This window comes from Rattus rattus, chromosome 8 (genome assembly GCF_011064425.1).
Source record: "Rattus rattus isolate New Zealand chromosome 8, Rrattus_CSIRO_v1, whole genome shotgun sequence".
NCBI lineage: Eukaryota > Metazoa > Chordata > Mammalia > Rodentia > Muridae > Rattus > Rattus rattus.
Genome location: NC_046161.1, coordinates 59443873 through 59464941, shown reverse-complemented (window position 1 = coordinate 59464941; position 21069 = coordinate 59443873). Strand labels below are relative to the sequence as shown.

At 50.7% G+C, this 21069-nt stretch overlaps 1 protein-coding gene and 1 pseudogene across 1 annotated transcript; both read right to left on the bottom strand.

The window, feature by feature from the left end:
- Positions 1 to 5125: 5125 nt before the first annotated feature.
- Positions 5126 to 19097, bottom strand: LOC116908196 (immunoglobulin superfamily DCC subclass member 3-like). Its single transcript, XM_032911478.1, has 5 exons — positions 19015 to 19097; positions 18807 to 18976; positions 15745 to 16050; positions 5716 to 5775; positions 5126 to 5230 (listed from the first exon to the last, which is right to left on the bottom strand). Exons 1-5 carry the CDS (start codon positions 19095 to 19097, stop codon positions 5139 to 5141), a joined length of 711 nt encoding a protein of 236 aa, XP_032767369.1. The 3' UTR covers positions 5126 to 5138.
- Positions 10252 to 10657, bottom strand: LOC116907723 (annotated as a pseudogene).
- Positions 19098 to 21069: the final 1972 nt, after the last annotated feature.

The window sequence follows — 21069 nt, the reverse complement described above, 5'->3', positions numbered from 1 at the left end:
CAGGGGTGACTTTCCTCCACCCTCTCTTCTGCCCGGTTTTAGTGAGCACCATCTTGTAATACACACCAGAGAATTCTCCCTGCATGTGCAGGAGTTTCTAATGCTCCTGTCATGGCAACATCGAAGGCCCCTTGCTGGCAGCCACAACCAACCCCTTAATCGGAGAAACCATCTACTTTGGGAAATAGCATTAAAGAATAGGGCTTGGGATGTAGCCCAGATAACAGTATGTACACACACAAGGCCCTGAGTTCAAATCCCAGTACTACCGAGCAGCCAGGAGGTGGGAGGATCAGAAGTTCAAGGTTATTCTCGGCTCCGTAGTGAGGCGCAGGCCAGCCTGGGCTGAATGAGACCCTGTCTCAGAAGAGGATGGAACAACATTGGAAAGAATGAGTGAGAGCCACCACACAGTCCCTTGTGTTTAACATCACCAAGTGCTGGCTGCAATCACAAGGGAAAGCACGCTTTCAAATTTTAAGGGAAGCTCATCGTTTTCCTTACTCGGTCCGAAGCGAAGTTTATTAGAACCCTGTGCCTAGCCCAGATGTGATCACAATGTCTTCCTTCATATCTCTAAGTAAATCTTTGTCATGGGACTCCTATTTCTTCTGCCTGAGGCTGTATCGGACCTTTTAAGCCTGCTGCTTGGCTTCATGACACCTGCTGCTGTGAACTACTCACTTACTTGAAAGGTCTGCCGGTTAGTCAATTTAGAGAGCAGCAGAACAAAACAAGGAGATAAAGCAGAGTCTCTGTGTATGGGGTAGAGGCGGGCGGTCTGGAGCTGCCCCCACCCGACCCATCCCCCACCCCCTTCTCCTGCCTCGAGTGAGTTCTTGAGCCCCTTCATAGAGCCACAAGACTCTAAGAGATGACGCTTAGCGCTGTTTCCTATAGAGAAAAAGAACTTATCCAAGGAAACAGCTATTAGTAGCAGATCAAAGACCATTTTTAATTTGATAGAGGCTACTACCTTCACATTGTGTATGTGTGCATGCATGTGTGTACATGTGTCTGTGTGTGCAGATGCATGTACAGGCTACCGGTTGAAGGTCAGGTGTCTTCCTCGATCGTTCTTCAACCTATTTTTATTGTTGTTATTGTATTTTTAGATTTTTATTTGTGTGTGTGTGTGTGTGTGTGTGTGTGTGTGTGTGTGTGTGAGAGAGAGAGAGAGAGAGAGAGAGAGAGAGAGAGAGAGAGGTGTATGCACATGCTATTGGAGGCCAGAGGAGTGTGTCAGATCCCCTGAAGCTGGGTTAAAGGCCGTTATGAGCTACTTGGCCAGGGGAAGTAGGTGCTAGGAACTGATCTGGGGTCCTCTGGAAGAGTATTAAGTGCTCCTAATGGCTGAGCCATTTCTCTAGACCCTGCCACATTCATTTTTTGCGACAGGCTCTCTGGCTTACCTAGAGCTCACCAACTTGGCTAACTGAAACATTGCCCAGAAATCCCCAGAGGGCCTCCTGTTTCTGCCTACCCAGCACATGGGTGCTGGAGATCAGAGCTCAGGTCCTTAAGCTTTCATGGCAAACACTGGGTAAGCCATCCCCCCAGCCTCTAACCTTTATCTTTCAAGACTCAAGTGCTCAATCAGAGACCACATTCATGTGCATATGTGTAGTTTGACCAGATTTCAGTGACAGTGCTGAACGCTCAATCCTCAGGTATAATTTGGAAGACGGTCCTCAATTCAGAAGCAACAGGAACCTCCAGCTCTGAGGACACTCTTTATTATCTGGTGCCAATTTCATCTCCTATCTTACCAACCCAAATAAGTGACTTGCAAGAAAACCCTCCACAGGCAAGCGCTCTGCGAGGAGGAAGACAAGGATAACGACCATTGCCACAGCAACACCCGCCCGTGGGATGCTTCAGCACCACTTTGGTTGTGATGTTTATAGGTGGCAGGAAGGCAGCGGCCATGTATATGCATGGTCCTTCCAAAGAGGAGGCCCAGGAACTGGAGGTAAGGGGAGCTTTTTAGCATAGAGTCTGTCCCGTTACTCCTTTTCAGGTTGAAGATAGTAGCCTGGCGTCCTGGAATGCCTCTGCTTCCCTAGGAGATAGTCTCCAGTGGCGGCACACAAGTGGATTCTCGCTAAGACTCTAGGTGACTAGCATGGGCATTAAGGGTAGAGTCGAATGAAGAGAGATAGATAAAACTCTTTGATCATCTTTGAGTCCCAATTCCACCCTCAAGTATCAACTCCAGACCATGCACAGAGGGCGGCTACAGGAAGGAAGGATGCTCTCCTCTAAGTGTCTGCAGATCAGAGGGAGAGCTGAGTCCTGTGCACCTGCCCCAGAGAGACTGAGGCTTCTGAAGCCTCCAAAGAGCAAATCAGTCCCCACAGATCCTCAGAATCCCCCTCAGAATGACGTGATAAAAGCAGCAGCAGGCTGTGCTGGGTGGTACATCCTTGTACCTCAGTGCCTGGAGTTGTCTCAAAAGTAAAGCTATCAGGGCCGGGGCAGTTGGTGGATTGCTTGCCAGCACAGAGGAGGTCCTGGGTTTGATCTCCAGCATTATATAAACCAGAAAGGTGGCACGTGTCTATAATCCCAGCGCTCTGGGATCAGAGGTTCATGGTTATCATTGGCTGCATGTCAAGTTCAAGGCTAGTCTGGGATGCATTAGACCCTCTCTTTAATAAAATAAATTAAAAGAATACATTCAATTAAAAAGCAGTATCATTTTATCTCATAAAGTCTTAATCCCAGAAGCAGCAGGCAACGTTGCTTGTTGTGATCTTAATTTTTGTCACAGTTTGATGAGAGAATGATTGACTTGGGACTCCAAGTCGGGAACAAAGGAAGGGGCAGGAATCCAAACAGGCGCAATGCTGGGCTTATTCCATATATTCCCATTACTGGGTGACCTGAGACAACAGAAACAGAACATCCTGCAGGGGAGACTACATGAGACAGGGCTTCTCTGGGCTGCTAGAGGAGTGTGACATCACTATCAGGGATCTCAAGAAAACCAAGGTGAATCGGATTGTTGTCGAGTGACATTCCATGCACGCTGGGATGTGAGAGGCATGGTGAGAATCCCCCAAAGGAAGGGAGAAAATAAGCCAAATTTGAAGGTGGCAGAAAAAGATGCAGGACTTGTTGTTTATCCCAGGGTTCCAACTCTCTAAGGTCCTATTCAACTCTGGCTCTGAAATTAAAACTCAAATCCCACTTGACCAATCAGCACATGGGAAAGAACATCTGGTCCCTTGCTATTCCCCGTCACAGCTGTACATTCAGGACGCGGGACAAGGTTCTCTCATTTCCAGGGCAGTGATATGAGGGACAGACTAGTCGGGAGTCTGAGAAGCGGGCAGGCAGGGGCGGTGTGAGTCGGACCTGCGACCTTCCGTTCTGATGTACTCTGGCAACATCACTGTCACGATGACATGCTCCCCCACATTTGAGTCTGCTCTCCTACAGCCTCTGAGATTTCTGCTTCTTCCCTCCCAATTTCAAACTGCAAATAGATCGTCTGGCCCAGCCCCTTGGTCAGAAATCCTTGGCCAAGCACAGTGGGAAGAATGGAGCTGGGAGCCCAAGGCCTTATCTCTCCTCCACTTTCTCCTGTAGTTCCAGATTCCCAGACTGCGTGGAGGTTAAGTTTTTAGAGTTAACAAAGGCAAAGTGTCCCTGCTGAAAATGACCACTGCCAACTACAGGAATAGGGACCCTGAGACACTGGGTCCTGGATCTCCAGAGCCAAGGAAGGAAACATACACAACAGCGCACACATACGTTGCATCTGCACAGACCCTTACTATTGCAAGGGTGACTTGGCTGCAAGGGGCTAATCATCTACAGAGATGGGAAGATGGAAGTTGGGAGGAGCACAAAGGACTGCACATGGCCAGCAGAGTCACAAGTACTGGGCCCACGAAACCTCACACTCGCACAGGTGACTTCAGACTGAACACTGGGCAGAACCAGAAGTAAGGGGTCTTTCTGCCCAGTGCTCAGTTTGAAGTCACGTGTCTAGGAAGACTGGAGCCCCGAGCACAATGGATGTCAGTCATGGCTCCCCGCTCTTACTTCCCACTCAAGAGACACAGTGACGGATCTGTTTTGGAGCCTGTCAGCCACAGCTCCTCATCACTGATAAGGATCTCTGCCCTGTGCCCTTCCAGCAGTTAGATACCTACTGCCCTTCCCTATGAGTAGGATGCGGCATTCTTCAATGGGGCTAAGAGGGCAGAGGGACCACCACAGACTTCCCTCCAGATGAGTGGGAGGGGATGTTCATCTGGCCTCCACAGCGGGCTGGGGGAGACTATAACCTTGGACAGAGGTAGGCCGCTAACTCCTGGAATCCTTGGGCCATCAAGCCCCCAGGATTGTAGTTACTGCCTTGGCCAGGGGACAGCACAAGGACAATCAGCGGCTTCCTCCAGGCTGATTATGGCTTCTTCCCTGACACCCTCCTTCCCCTCCCCCTCCTGCCAGGACCCCTGGGGAGAAGGAGCCATCACAAACCAAGCCAGTTCCTCTCCTGTGATTTGTTCTGAATTTTCAAACAAAGAGTAATTATGACAGATGCCGAGCAATCAGCATCATTATGCGTGGGGAACAAGAAAGTGAAAGGGAGTCCAGGGAATCCTGTTTGGGGGGGAGGGGAATTTGTCTTCGCTCCTCAGGAACTGGCAACTCCCACCTCTACCTCCAGCAGCCCCAGCAAACCTCCTAACTTCCTTCCTCCATGCACTGCCGGGCCCCTCCACGAAGGTAACCAACGTTCAGGCCTACCTGGGAGTTCCCAGCAGAGGCTCAGAGCAGGGGAAGAGGAATGACCTTGGCTGGGGCTCTAAGCTGTTGTTCTCTGGTTCATGGCCCTCTACCCACGCTATGGGTGTCTGCTGTGTTCCAGTGGACACTGTAGCAGGCTAACCTGGCTTTGACTCTCAGTTTCCCCACTTCCTCTGTACCCTCTAGTAAGAAAATCAATCATTTTGGACCCCCCGATTTCTGATCTATAACCAAGCACTAGAAATACTAATGTAATTCTTGTGGGAATTAAGTAAATGAGCCCAGAGAGGGTTTATTACAGAGCAGTAGCCTCCATGACCACGACTACATTTTTTTTTATTAATTATTATTAGCTGTTTCACTTGAATGCCAACTCACGGCCAGGCTCCTGTATCCAGTGTGCTTTGGGAACTCATGAAGGAAACCCTCTGCAATACACCACGGGTGTCAGCAGCCCTCATCAGAACTGCAACCATGACGAAAGCAAAATAGAGACATACACGGCCCCGTTTGTCCTAGGGGAGGGGCACAGGGACCTCCCACCCTCTTTTGGAAGTAGGGGCCAATAAGGTTCTTGGAGAAAGCCAGAATTCAGCCTGGTGTCCCATAAATATCTGACATGGAGGAGGCTGGGAAAGACCTGAAGAACAGGGCAGAAAGATGGGGTATGGGAACCTACGTACAGACTGTCCTGGTTCAGGCCAGAACAGTTTGCTGAAAGACTGGGAGGCCCTTGGGTGCCCTAGACACCTCAGCTTTTTTAAAAAAAAAAAATGTTTTAAAAATGTTAATGTGTCTGCCTGTGCATCTGTATGAGTGTATGCCACGTGGGTAGGTGGCCCACAGAGGCCAGAAGAGAATACTGGGTCCCCTGGGACTAGGATGTGAGCAGCCAGATGTGGGGCTAGGAACCCAGTGCAGGTCCTCTGGGAGAGCAGCTAGCGCCCTTACCTTTCCAGTCTCGGTTTTTAAAGTCTGTAAGCCCTAGTGTGGTGATGCTTGCATGTAATCCTAGGAAGACAGAGAAGAAGGCCATGAACTCAAGGTCAGCCTGGGCTGCCTAGGAAGACGCTGTACAACCACAACAGAGAAAGCGAAGCTAGACTCACTCTCTAGTTACGTCTGGTTTTTCTTGGAGACTAGGAAGACCACTCAGGTTACTTTAGGGTCCTTTTCTGTAGCATGCCGTCCAGTGAAAGAGCTACGACTTGGTTCTCTTTCATGGTGGTCTGCCCCTCACCTGCCCCTCCTCTGCTTTTAGGTGGTCTGGTCTCCATCTGCCCACCCCAAGTCCCCAGGGCCTCTTGGTAGTCTCCACTCCCCCACATTCCAGTGGCCTTGGGGGCAGCAGCCAGACCTGAAAGTCCAGTTTCTGCCCATTATCAACTGCTAGCATCTCTTTGCAACCCAACACCAGCATTCCAGAGGGCAGCCCAGGGCTGCCCCACCTCACAGTCAGGGTCAGTGTCCAGCGAGGGGGCAGCCAGGTTCTCAGATTCCTCCCAGTGAGGACTGACCTCTGGGGAGGGCCTGGCTTGTGGAGGAATCTGTGAAGCCCTTCTTTTGGGGTCCTCTTTGAACTGTCCCCTCTTTGGTTCTCTGCAGAGGGGATCTGTTCCCACAGCAGAGGGTTCCCTGAAAGCAAAGAAGGCTAGAGAAATCACTGTGGAGGAAGGTAGGCGGAATGGCAGACCAGGGAAGGGGGAAGGAAGGGCTGAGGAGAAGCCAGGGGGAACTGGCCCTGGGGTTTATTAAAGGCAAACACATCAAAGTCACCTCAGAGGGAGGCAGAGGTGGAGAGTGGATGGAACTTCTAAGCAGCAGAGACAGAGGTGGTGCTGGGAGGTTGGTGGGAGCCAAGTCTCTAACCAGACTCTCCCCTGCATGAACAAGGCCGGCCTGTGCCTAGCGGCAGTCCACCTGCCCCTCAGGGCCCTCTACGGGCCTTTTCCTATCTTCTTAGCACTGGGCTTCAGGTGCCCAGGAGTCCCTCCTTGGTCAGTACACAGGTGAGAGTAGCAAACATCAGAGTTTTAGCAAGTCTAGGGACAGGGCTCACAAAGGAGGGAGAGGTTCCTTGGGAAGAGTTAGCATTTGTCCATAGGCACACTTGGGACGGCAGACAGATTTGGGGACCCACTTAATGAATGAAAACTAGGAGCTCGATGTCCGGGGGAACTATGGCCATGCCCATCAGCTCACAGTCTAAGACCTCGTCCTCTAAAGCAATGACCCATGGCTCACCCACTTCTCCCCACCCACAAGGCCGCAGCTAGAGAAATATAGGGTGTCATAGGTAAACTGTGCACAGGGTGGACATTTTTGGTGGAATTACAAATTCCAGGAGGAGCTGTCTGCTGTCTAGTTTGCCATCCTGAATACCTTTCTGTTCCATTCCACTTTTATTAAGGGGGTGTAAAATAGCCTTCAAGCTACTGTGCGAAAGTCTCTCTTCACACACACACACACACACACACACACACACACACACACACACACACTCACACACACACACACACTCCAGCCTGCAGGAGCTCTGGAGAGGAGAGAGAAAGGCGATACAAGCAGGCCAGGAGTGAAAAAGTCCTTTCTCCCTAGGGGTGGGAAGGGGGCAGAGGGTTAAGGGGGGCTGGGGGCCTGTTTCATTTGCAGGCTGCAAATGCCTCTCCTATTCACGGGCCCACATTCCCAGCCCAGGCGCCTGGCCACTGACAATGAGGGGGCAGGAACAGAGAAGATTTGCACATTGTGTTTAAGGGGCCAGCTGGCTGCCTGCGACAGTGGAGCCAAGGTGTGGGAACCAGAAGCACTCAACTTCCACACTCGAGTCCTGCGGGTGGGGTGAGGGGCAGCCTTGGGCCCTGCACAGACCGGAGGCCTCCCTCCCAACAGGCCGAAGTGCCTGGGGCTGCAGGACACGTCAGGTTAGAGAAGAAGGTCCAAAGCAGGACATCCAAGGCCCTTCTCAGAGGAGCATCGGGCAATTGAGTGGGAGTCACACCCCATCTGGTGGGGTCCTCCGAGCTTCAGTTCCTCTAGAGACGAGCAGCACCCCACGATCCTGCCCTGTATGAACACAAGGCAGATCCAGTCTTCACGTTCATGGCCTCTGTCCCTTGGAACTGTGCTACCAACCCAACAATTTCAGAAATGAAGGAGAGAGAGAGAGAGAGAGAGAGAGAGAGAGAGAGAGAGAGAGAAGAGAAAGAACACACTTTGAGCCCAGAAGAGCACATGTTCGTTTAGTTTTTGCCAAGCTCCCCAGGCAGGGGATGTGAGAAATACAAAAACTGAGAAGTCCCCCCCCCCGCCTCCGCCCCCAGCTTAAAGTCTAGCTGAAGAGACAGATGGGGTGAGTAGCTGTAAAGCAGTTACTTAACGGTCCGAGCACTGCCAAGGCTCTAACCTGAAGCCACAGACCACGACTGTTCCCAGCACAGGAGAAGAAGAAAGGTCTGTAAGTTAAAGGACTGGGGAGGAACCGGGTGTGCCAAGGGCAAGAACAGACAGGGGAAAGGTGCCTCGGAGGCAGCTCTGCCCTGAGAACCTTACACAGAGCGAGGCCTGCACCACTGCCTCAGTGAGCTGTTCACATGCACAGGGCTCCTGGGGTCCCAAGAGGGCCTTTCCACTCCCCTTCTCTTTCTATCACCCCTCGAAACTCACTCAAGAGTGCCAAACAACGATCTACATGTGGGCTTGGGAGACAGTCTAGTCAGTAAAGTACTTGCCTTGCAAGCATGAGGACCTGAGTTCAATTCCCAGAACCTGCTTGTAGAAAAAAATAGACACATCAGTTCTAGTGCTAGGGAGGTGGATACAGGCAGAATCCTGGAGCTCTCTGCCCAGCCAGCCTGCCCTACCTTGAGAGCTCCAGGTCAGAGAGAGACTGTCTCACTACAACAAAGTGGGCTGGGTGTGGTAAGCCACATTTTGAATTCCGACACTAGAGAGGCAGAGGCAGGTGGATCTCAGTGAGTTAGAGGCCAATCTGTTTTACACAGTAAGTTCCAGACCAGTCAAGAACACACAATCTTGTCTTTAAAAAAACAAAACAAAACAGAAAATCTCAAAGTGGATGGCACCTCAGAATGATACCCAAGACTGTCCTTCTACACTCATATGTGCACACACATGCTCACGCACATGCACATACGCGCGTGCGCACACACACACACACACACACACACACACACACACACACACATGATTGGCAGGCAAGTAAAAGGGACTGACCTGCACCCATTTATCACATCATGACAGAGGTGAACTCCCAGTATGTCTATGTGTGGACACTCACCCACCAGTTGACACTTCAGCTTCAATGCCTGTTTCTTGCCCTGACAGTAACCAGATATGTGTGTGAAAAGCAGCGAGGACATTTCCTTGGGTCCCCTCACTGAGTTGCCTTTCAAGGAGAGTAGGAAAGCGTTAGTTTCACACCTGAGCTGGACAATCAATTTCCAGGGGATGAAGACCTTCACAGAGCTCCAGAGCCAAGACCCACTTCCACACCACCCATCCTTTACTCAGGGCCTTGTAAGTACATGGAGTCTCCCACCAAGTGTCGTCCCCAGTAGCTCCTGCCCATACTTCTCCTGGCCCCACCCACACATAGTTCCAGACTAAGCAATCATCAATCATGTGGAGAGAGGATGAGAGTTGGCCTGCCTTCTCTCCCTCAAGCCATCTTGAGAATGATTCAGCTCTTGCAAGTTCCAATGGGTCTGAACTCTGGGTTCCTTCCTAGGAATCACACCACAGCCAAGACTGGAGGCACAGCTCAGAATAGTAATAGTTCGTGTTTCTGGTTCCTCATCAACAGTCTAGAGCCCGAGCTGTGGCCTGGGCTGAGCTCTTCATACGCATATCCTAAGGAATCTGGGGCTCCACGAGCTTAAGTGACTTGCACAAGGTCCCAAAGCCAGTGGGTAGTGTGGGGCAAGGCCCACAGCCACCAAGCCCAGATCTGTTTGCTCTATCAGCCTACATCTGAACTCACAGTTAGGCCTGCCCAGCCTGGCTGGACTGTGGGCATAATGTTTTTGTAGACTGTATAAAGTTTACCCTTGTGCTATTCAAATGCTGATTTCTCTGCCCTCAGATCTTGTTTCCGTCTGGACTCGACATTGTAATGTGTATACCAAGAATCTCTTGCCTTAGGTTTGTTTAAACAGTTCTTACCATTTATTCTCTGCCTTGTCAATAAATGCTGATCACCCAATGGCTGGGCAGAATAGAGGATAGGCCGGGACATCTGTCAGCCAGAGGAAGGAGAATGGGGAGAGAGGGACATTCAGATGAGCCAGGAGAATGGAGGATTTGAAGCCATGAAGAAGGGGTCCAGAGAGGTCACAGAAACACACCTGAAGCCCAAAGAGCCAGATCAATAATAATATGTGAATCTCATGGGATGGGGCTGGGAGGAGACAGATTAGCATAGGAGATTGAGGCACAGTTTTTTTTTTTTCAGTCTTTCACGTGATTTTATTTTCTCCCTTCAACCATAATAATATGATATCTAAATTTTGTCTTAACTGGTGGGTCTGTAAACACAGGCTTATCAATCCCACTTACAGGCAAGGCAAAGGCTGCTTCTTGAAATGGCCCCACCATGGATCCTCTGGTCATCCAACCCAAGTCACCCCCTTGTCTGACTTTATCTTGTGTGGCCACTTCACTGAATCTCATCCCAGACTTTTAACTTTTCCATGGCTTCCATGATTTTCCTATGTTTTTCACATAGAATGCGTCTGACCTTTACTGCATTGCCACCACCTTTAGGACCCTGAGACTTCTTGTCAGCACTGTCACTCCCAGAGGCTGCACCTCCTTTCCCTCCTTTTCCAGAACCACTTTTCCTCTTCGGCAGCATCTTGTAAGCTTGCCGACGAACCTGAGGTACAGTTCTAAATATATCTTAGTTTTTCTGTGTGGTTATTGGGGACCAGCATAAGGTAAATAACTATAGCTGCTGGATTTCTAACTGCTAATATTTCTATTAAAGATAATTCACTGACACCTGATAAGTATGCATCTGACATAGTGGACAACACATACCACTATCCAAGATACTTGTTTTCCTAGGCATCAAGCCCTTTATTCTACCACCTCAAAGAGTGTTCCCAGAGCCTAGATACAGTGAGGGGAGGGATTATGGCTTTTGTCCAAATGGGTATACAGTGACTCAAAAGGGTTAAGCAACCTTTGCTCAGGGCCTCTGGTGAGTGAGTGGCAAAGTTGGTTCAAGCCTGCCCAGCCTCTGCCCTTGAAGCCCTGGCTCTATGGCCTTCACTAGGCCACCTGCAGTTTCTCAAAACTAGAGAGTATGCTGTGAGATTATGATGTCCACTGTGGGTCAGCAGCATTGACATCACTTGGGCTCTTATTAGATGCAGAAACTCAAGCCTCGTCTAGATGCTTAGATTCAAAATCATACCTTACCAATACCCTCCCCCTGCTCCCTGGGGGCTTGTCAGGAAGGGTTCAACTTGGGGAATCCTGCACGTGATCACAGGTTGTCTCTCTTTTATTTCCTCATGTGATCGGAACCAAGAATCAAGAGGCAGGATGGAGAGCTTCTACTGGAGGGCAGAGAGCTAGGAACAGATAGATCCCTGACTACCTCTTAAGACTGGCCTGCATCCCGCCTTTTTAAACTCTTATCTTATATGTACAAATGTTTTGCCTGCCTGCATGTCCCTGTAGCACATCTGTGCCTAAGGAAGCCGGAAGAAGCATTATGTTCTCTGGGACTGGAGTTGACGAGCTCCCGTTCGTCAGGCAGAGTTTAGGACGCACTGGTCCTTGTGGCTCTCCTTCATAGTGGGATGATATGTATGCATGTGTCATGGTACAGGAGATTCAGCCAAGGGAACACAAACTCCACATCAGCAACTCTCAGTTTTCAACCCTCATGCCGTTAGCCTGTGGGACAGCAAGGCAGAGAGTCCAAGACTCCTGAGATCATGAACTTGGGAGCTTAGAACCTGATCCCCAACTGAAGTTCCAGGGGCAAACCAGCTTACAGCAGAGCCCAGCCTTGGGCAGAAGTGCACAGAGTGCCCTCTGTCCTGAGCTTGGCTGCCTCAGCAGTCCTGCCTGTAAGCAGTGCAAACAAGCTTACTCCTTCTACCCAGCCAAACCCCCTGGAGTTCACAGGAGAAGCCGGGGTCCTAGAGGCCACTCACATCTTTCATGAAGCCACCGCACCCCTCTCCCCCCACATCATACTACATCTGCAGTGCCAGCAGGCAGGGCCAGGGTATGGAGGAAACCCAGACTGACAGTCAGCTTTGGAGCTTTGCGGGGACATCAGCCTGTGAAGTAAAAAGATGGGACTGGGGGCCAAAGCAAGTCCCCACGGGGCACAAATTTAGAAGGGAGAGGAAGAGTATATATCAGACCCACACTCAGAGTCGACTCCCTTAGCTTTTCTGGGACCCCAAAAAATTAGCCTCAGAATTGAAAGAAACAAAACTTTTTTTTTTTTTTTTTTTTTTTGAGACAAGGTCTCTTTAATTAGCCTTGGGTGTCCTGGAACTTACTATATAGACCAGACTGAATTCACTAATATAGACCAGGCTGGCCTTGAACTCACAGAGGTCTATCAAAAAGGTCAGAAAGGTGTGAACTACCATGCCCAGGTCAAACAAAATATCTTAGAGTAACATCACCCACAGGAAAACACATTTAGTAGTAGGGAAATGGCTCTCACTGGTCACACTGGTGAGGACCTGAGGTCAGCTCTCCAGGGCCAATGTAAAAAGCTGGACCAGGGCTGGGGAGGTGGAGGCAGCAGGATCCCTGGGGCTTGCTGGCCAGTGGTCTAGCTAAATCCCCGAGCTCTGAGTTCAACGAGAGACACTATTTTAAACAGTAAGGCCCATAGTGATTGAGGAGAACATGACATCAACTTCTGTCCTCCACACATATTCACATCCCCTCATATGTGTACATACATGAACATGCACACTCATAACATACACACAATGAGGTTAACCTAGTATGTCTAAATCCTTGCATTTTATTCCCAACATTAAAAAAAGAAAAAACACATCCTCCACCTCCCCCACCCCCACCCCCCACACACAGCTCCTTTCTTTCCTGAGCCTTTACCTCCCAGGATCCTTTGTGGTGATGCAAATACCCAACGGGCCTCTACTTTTCTGCACTAAAACAGTTGATGACATTGTGGAAGGACTCATGACCTTCCAGGCCATCACTGCCATCCAGAAGACAGTGGATGGCCACTCTGGAAGCTGTGGTGTGATGTTTGTAGGGCTGCCCATAACATCATCCCTGTGCCCACCGGCACTGCCAAGGCTGTGGGCAAGGTTATCTCAGACCTGAATGGGAAGCTCACTTTCATGACTTTCTATGTTTCTACCCCCAGTGTGTCTATTGTGAATCTGACATGCCACATGGAGAGAGTTGCCAAGTACGATGAAAAATCAAGGTGGTAAAGGGGGCTGGAGAGATGGCTCAGTGGTTAAGAGCACTGACTGCTCTTCCAGAGGTCCTGAGTTCAAATCCCAGCAACCACATGGTGGCTCACAGCCATCTGTAATGGGATCCTGTGCTCTCCTCTGGTGTGTCTGAAGATAGCTACAGTGTACTCATACATGTAAAGGGAATAAATAATTCTTTAAAAAAAAAAAAAGGAAGGTGGTAAAGCAGGCATCCAAGGGCTCACTAAAGGACATCCTTCACTACACCAAGGGCCAGGTTGTTCTCTAAGCCTTTAATAGAGCCACCCACCCTTCCACCTTTGATGGTAGGGCTGGCATTGTTCTCAAGGATAGCATTATAATCTCATTTCCTGGTATGAAAATGGATACGGCTACAGCAACAGAGTGGTGGACTTCATGATGGACCTCATGGCCTACACATGGCCTCCAAGAAGTAAGAAGCCTGGGACTGGGGTTGGGGATTTAGCCCAGTGGTAGAGCGCTTGCCTAGCAAGCGCAAGGCCCTGGGTTCGGTCCCCAGCCCCGAAAAAAAGAAAAAAAAAAAAAAAAAAAAAAAAGAAGCCTGGGACTACACACTCCTACAAGAATAGGGAGAAAGAGAGAGGCCCTTGGATGCTAAGGAGTTCCTGTCCAAACTCAGCCCCCACCAAATAAAAAAAATCCTGAGCACCCATTCGAGACCCATAGAAGAATTGGGGGGCTTAGAGAGCCCTACTTCTTGAATACCATCAATAAAATTCGATGTACCCAATGAATGATTGATTGATTGAATGAATGAATGAATGAATGAATGAATGAGTGAAACAGGCCATGGAGGTAGGCAGTTTTCCTCCCCGGGAAGTTTCATTCCTCCCATCCCCAGACTCCACTCACACATCCTGCCATCTGCTCAGAGGCCGCATCAGTCTCCCTAGCCTGGTGGAGAGGGCCAGCACCAGGGGTGGCTGAGCCAGAGTGATTCCCATCTCCAAGTCCAGGGCTGCTTCCCAGCAAGCTCCATATGGGGGCCTGGATCAGTCTTCCTCAGAACAAAGGGGGCATCCTCGGCCCGGCATGAGGGCTCCTGCCCGGAACAATTCATCACTCACCAGCCTGTTCAAAGTAACAGTGCAAATGTCCCCTGAGTCAGGAAGGGACTTGTCAGCGTTCAGAGGGAAGGAGGCAGCATGCCATAGCTTAAGTGGGAGGGTACAGAGTTCAGGTTGCCCGGGCTGCAGTCTGGCTCTTCTGCCTCCCAGAATGTCACCACTGAATCCCACCCTCCTCCAGGCCCAGATGTCTCTTCTCTAAAAGGAGAATGTTACCACATGTCTCCCTCAGTCATTGTGAAGATTCAATGAAATAAGTCGCATAAAGCATTCTGGGTACCCTGTATACAGCAAGTACTAAATAAATCTTGGCTAACGTTATTACCAAAGCCAAAGCAGCTTTTTAAGGAAGAGCCCTCTCCCTGAAGTACAGAGATCTAGGACAGAGAACACTGGTCACTGGCCTCAACTCTTGCTGTTTTTCAAGAAGTGTCCCTCCCTCCCTCCCTCCTTCCCTTCTTTCCTTCCTTTCTTCCTTCCTACTTTCTTCCTGCTCATCCAATAAATCTCTTCCTGACATGTGTCTGTCTGTCTAATGTCTGTCTATTTATTCAGTGTATGCTTAAGAGGGACATGCATGAGTATGTGTGTGTTTGTGTGTGTGCACATGAGTATATGTGTGTGCATGTGCGTGTATGTGGAGACCAGAGGTCAATTTCAGGTGTCTTCCTCAGCAACAATGACATCTTGTTTCTCTCCTTGGCACCTAAGGCTTGCTAATTCAACTGCGCTGGCTGGACAGTGGGCTTCAGGAATCCTCCTGTCTCCAGTTCCCTAGCACTAGGACTCAGGCCGTTACTACCACAGCCAGCTTTTTATAAGGGTTCTAGGGATTAGACTCAGGCCCTCAAGCTTGTGCCGTATTTTGCCAACTAAGCTGTTTCCCAAGCACCCACTGTATGTTTTTGCTGTTTTGTTTTTAAAGAAAATTTTTGACCAGTTTGAGGATCCATTACTGGCATAGTGAAGTCTTATCCTACTCAGAATCTTTCAAAGTTAACCTATAATTAAAATTTTCATGTCATTAAAATGCCCCTTCAAAAATCTAAGTGCCCCCACAGAATAAGGCAAACGTTTCTATGTTTAAACACCAGAACCATATTCAGTGGACCAGGACGTTTGTGTACGACATACTCGGGAAAACTTTCATAAGCTGAACGACGACACGGATGAGGCCCTGCCTCTGGCCTGTGAGCCTTTGGCTTCATTCTTGTCAGTTTACATTCCAGCCACGGAAAAAGAGCACATGACATATCTGTGCCATCCAAAATCACCACTGTGCCACCTGTCAACTGAGCCAATCTACAAAGTTTGTTCATTTCAGCTTTAGAAAATGAGGCTCCTCCCTGGCCCTCGAGATGCAGGCTGACCTTGGTCACCAGTCTGGGTTGTAGAGAGGGAAAAGAGAGACAGGTACTTACTTGCAACCTGGATACGAGCCTTCCGACTGACCAGCAGCCCAAAGCGGTTCTGAGCCACACATTCATAGTCGCCCTCATCTGAAGGGCTCTCTCCCTGCTCCAGCCTGAAGTCGTGGATCAGCAAGGAGCCATTGGCCAGTAGGGTGGTGTGGGTGTCCTCAGGCAGCTCCGCTCCATTCTTCCTCCAGGAGACCTGCACTGGAGGGGTGCCCTCTACTTTGCAGCCCAGCATGATGGGCTGTCCAAGGTTTGCAATATCATCATTTGGCTCCACGGAAAATGCCAGCTCAGCAGAATGGCCCAGACCTGGGTTAGGGAAGGGGAAATGGAAAGAAAAGACATGAGCATGGAGAGTACATACAACCAGGAAGAACTCCATACCCAGAGATGTCCAGTTCATGGTCCCATGCACCCGCCGCGTGCCTGTGGTGCATCTGTCAGCTTAGTACAAGTCCCTATTGTACAAGGAAACTTCATGTGTTACAAACGCCATCTTGTGCAGTGTTTTGCTTAAATCCATCCACTGCAGGTGAGTGAATACTGTTTACACCACTCGCTCTTTCACAAATAAGAAAACCGAAACCTGGTGATGATGTTTGGTGACTTGCCCAGGACTTCACAATTGGTCTTTGGAAATCTGAGTCTTGGAGGACTGGAGAGATGGCTCAATGGTTACAAATACTGCTGCTCTTCCAGAGGACTCAGGTTCAATTTCCAGCACCGCCATGGGGACACAGCACCTATCTGTATCCAGTCTTGAGGATCTGATGCCCTCTACTGGCCCCCATGGGAGCCAGGCACTGGCCGGTGAGGAAGAAAAACACCCATGAAGGTAAAATGAACTAAATGTTTTTTGTTTTTTTAAATCAGAGTCTCAAAAGCAAGACTGATTCCAACACTCTGCTTCCACTCTCACGATCACCCTGCAGACTCACAGACTTTCGGAATGTAGTCTTAAAAATTCAGTGCAATCCCAGCTTCCCCTCATCAACTATTTAAATGAAGGAACAGCAATGTGGCTTGTGTCATACGGTTGCTTGACATGATTAACAAGAGAGCACTGCAGAAAATTAAAATCCCTAAGCAACGCGAAGGGCTGAGATGTAGCTCATTTGGTAGCATGTTTGCCTCACATGCATAAAACCCTGGTTTCCTTCCCCAGCACTGAAACCAAACATGGTTGCAAGGGTGGGGCGGAGGTACGAGGACCAAGAATTAAAGCGGGTGGCATCGTGGCTTTTCACAAACAATGGAGACAAAGATGTCCCCTCACTGTGAATTAAAAAGAAAAAAAATAATTAAGTCTTGTGTGGGGCATACACTTTTAATCTCGGGACTCGGGAGGCAGAGGCAGGTGGATCTCTGAGTCCCAAGCCAGCCTGGGTTACAGAGGAAATTCCAGACAGCCTCACAAAGAAACCCTGTCTCAAAAACCAACCAACCAACCAAACAAACAAACAAACAAAAACCTAAAAAGTGGAGTGAGATAGAAATAAATCAGGTTTCCATTTGCTGGTAAAACTATCAGCGACTTGGTCCAATGCCTGCCAAGGAGCCCCAGGTATGGACCCAGTATTCAGGCTGTGTGTGGCCGGTCCCCCTAACCCCAGGCTCTGGGTGTCGCTCTTTTGGCCTTTGTTAAACGGAGTGTTGGAGAATAGTAAACATCAATTTACATTTCCCAAATTTAGCAGAAAGCTCGTGTATACCTAGACTCTACACTCCCAGGTAACCTCAGAATAAAAATGAGCGGGCGGGAGGCGGGTGTGGGAGGGATGGCTCAGGGCCCATCTACAGTGGTTGGATTTAAGGGAAACACTGCACAGGATGGCATTTGATGAAGGAATAGGCACTCATGCCAGAGGTGACAGCAAGTCTCTCCAGCAAGCAATTTATCTGATCGGTTATGCTTTCACTCCAAGAGGAATGAGCCCTCCTGGTCTAAAGGGGCGGGCACTGAGCCCCCTCCTCCCATTTCCAGGGAATTAGTGATCCTGGCCCAGGCTCCTCCCTCGCAGACTCAAACCCTTCCCCGCTGGGTGAGACCTAGTCGGGTGGAGGGTCTAGGCATCGCTACCACTGTAGGATAAGGACAGTTTAAGACGTTTGAGGCTCACACTCTTTCAAAGCCTTCGCATCCTCCACAAATCCTAAGTTTGAGCCGCCTCCTCCCCCAATCCAACCCCGCTGTAGCTACAGGGGATAAAGTTTCTCTCGGGTGTACATGCAATATTTTGCTTTTGGAGAAGGAAGGGAGGAAAACGAATAGTCCAAATGTGTGTTGCCTGCGAAGGACTTGAGAAAGAGGAGGGCTTAGATCCACACCCGTCTTGGGTGAGATGAATCTTTTACAGTCCAAGAGGAAGCGACCGGTGGCAGGCGAACCAGGACAGGGACTCTTAGCTCCCTCGGGGAAGGGCGGGGTCTTGGATAGCAGCGCTGGCAGGCGCTTGCCCTAGGCTACAACACCTCTCCTCCAGCTCTCCCACCTCTTGCCAGGGTCGTCCATTCCGCCCACCCGGAATCATTCCTTCCTCCTCGTTGGATTCCCTCGAACCCAGTCCTAGCTCTAAACCCTGGGGGAATGCCTTCTCTGCTCAACGCAGGCGAACCCCGATCCTGGGACCCTGATCTGCTGCTTCCGGCTTCGTTCGCCTCGGGCTACTCGGGGTCCCCAGCCGGGCTCTGCGCACCCGGGATCGCCTTCCCCGGTTGGGACTCGTCCGCTTTTTCTCCTCGGGCTTGTTTCCTCCAATCCGCAATGCCAGCCTTCCCAACTCCCGCTTTGCCCCGCTCCCAGCTCCTCTTGTCCAGAACCGGGGTCCTGCCCTGAACCTATCCTGAGCCCCGGAGGCGCAGAGAACCGAGCCCCGGCCCTCTCCCGGGATTCTCCCCCCGAATCTCCCGCAGTCCTTCAAACTACTGGCAGCCCAGGCGGAGTGGGTTTCCCGGTGCCCGCAGCGCGCTGTCCCGCCAGGTCCCTCCAGCACGCGCTCCTAGCACAGGTCCCCGCGATGTCCCGGGGTCCGCCCCTCTCGCCTACGTCCTGAGTCCCGGCTCACCCAGGCTTGGCACAGGTAGCGGCAACAGTAGCAGCAGCAGCAGCGGCAGCAGCGGCGGCAGCAAAGGCGGCAGAAGCCGGGGCCGGCGCAGCGCGGGCGGGCGGCGCGGGGACGCGGTGCGCGGCTCAGCCATCGGTCTCTCGGTCCGCTGGGCTCGGCTACGCGCGGCGCTGCTCGGGCGGGGGTCGGGGGAGTCTCACGGGCTCACAGGGTCCCGCGGGGCCGGCGCCGGGGCCGGGGCCGGGGCTCTGGCCGGGGCCGAGCCCGAGCGGCGGGAGGCTGGGGCCGCATGCCGGCCTTAGCGGGGATCGGGTATCACGGAGAGCGCCGCTTGCGCCATCTTGCACCCACCGCGGCGATCTGTCAGCCGCGCCCGGGGTGCGCGCTCCGCACTCCGCCCGCGCCCGCACCGCCCTCCTCCTCTGCCCGCCGCCCCCCCTCTCCTCCCCTCCCCCCAGCCCCCTCTCCCCGGAGGCCGGGTCTGGGGAACAAAAGAGCCGGCGAGCGCTTTAAGCGGCCGGACATTCCCGGCTGCGCAGCGGACGCGCCCCCTGCGCTTTGAACTGCAGCGGGAGCTGCCGCGGCGACCCGGGCTGCAGTAGGGTATCCGCTCCTCGTGGTCCGTCCGGACTTGAGGATCTGGGAAAGTAAAGACTGTGAAAGAGGGTCCCGGCTGCGGAAAAACAAGCAAAGCTGAGGGGTTTTCTTTCCTCGTTCTCTCTGCGGTGCCCTTTTCATTAGGTCCAACTCTCTGTTTTAAAGACAATTCTCTTAAAACTGCTCAAAGTTGTCAGAGATTCGGTATTCTCTAGGTTTCCTGTCCTATTCAAGGGATAGGTCGTGTAGCTTCAAGACTAGCCTCTCAAGATTGAATAAGTTAGGGCACTCCAGTAGGTGATCTGGGAAGAGCAACCCTAACACGACAATAAGAATCCCATAGAAGCCCGAGACCTTACTCAGTTCTGCCTGCTGTCCAGCCCAGTTAATTTCACTGAGTTGGTCTGAAACCTGAAGACAACACTAGCTTCCCTCAACTTTGCAGATCTTTAAAAGCAAAGGTCCAGGCAAATGATCTGGTAGCCGGGTATGCACACTGGAAGTTACAGTCGCCATCTCTGTCTGATGTCTCACCTGTGGGAAGACAGCTGTTCAGAGAGACATATATGTCTCCCAAAGAGATGTTGAGTCTTGTCTTTTTGCTACTGTATGCAGCCATGTATTGGGTCTAACTTGATGGGTGAGTCCATTAAAATTACAGAGCACCCACTTAATCCTGGTGGGATTGGGAGGTAGGAGTGTAACAGTTCTCACCTCTCATGTCCCAGCCTGGCCTTGAATTAACTTTGTAGTAGAGGGTGACCTTAGACTCTTTAATCCTCCTGCCTCCACCTTCCAAGTTTGAGGATTACAAGTATTTGTTACCATGCTCTGGTACAGGTAAGTAAAGAAGACTTCAGGCTAACGAGATGGTTCAGCAGGGAAAGGAACCTGCAGCCAAGCCTGATTCACCAGCTGAGTCCCATCCCATGAAGGATGACTCCCATAGCAAATTGTTCTCTGACAGCCAGCCACAATGCTTCATGGCACATGTACGTACACACACACACACACACACACACACACACACACACACACACACAAATGTCCTACAATTCTCTAATTTAAAAAAACATTAAGAAGAGCCGAGGGTAATGACACACATCTTGGGAAGTAGAGGCAGGTGGATCTCTGTGAGTTCAAGGCCACCCTGATCTACATAGAGTTTTAGGGCAGTCACGGCTACATAGTGAAACCATGTCTAAAACAACAACAAGAACCAAAACAAAACAAAAAGCCAGGCAGTGGTGGCGCACAGCTCAGTCCCAGCACTAAGGAGGCAGAGGCAGAGGATCACTGTGAATTTGAGGCCTGGTCTTTAGAGCTACTTCCAGGACAGCTAGAGAAACCCAGTCTGAAAAACCAAAAGTAAATAAGTAAATAAATAAAAAAAATCAAAACAGAAAACCATCAGACCTGTAGAGTGCAGACGTCTGTCCACAGACAGATCTGCGTTAGTATAAGCCTGAGAAGATAACCCGTGAACACTGACGAGATTCCAGCGCAGAGACCCCAGCCTGCCACAGTCATAAAAGGAGTCATTGAGGAAGGGCCAGAGAGAGGCCTCTACAGACAACAGGGAAGGTAGTACTGAAGAAGGGGCCCCCTTGGGGCTGAAAGTCCTGGAAGGCCCTCCTGCAGGCCTTGAATCATCAACCACCCCTTA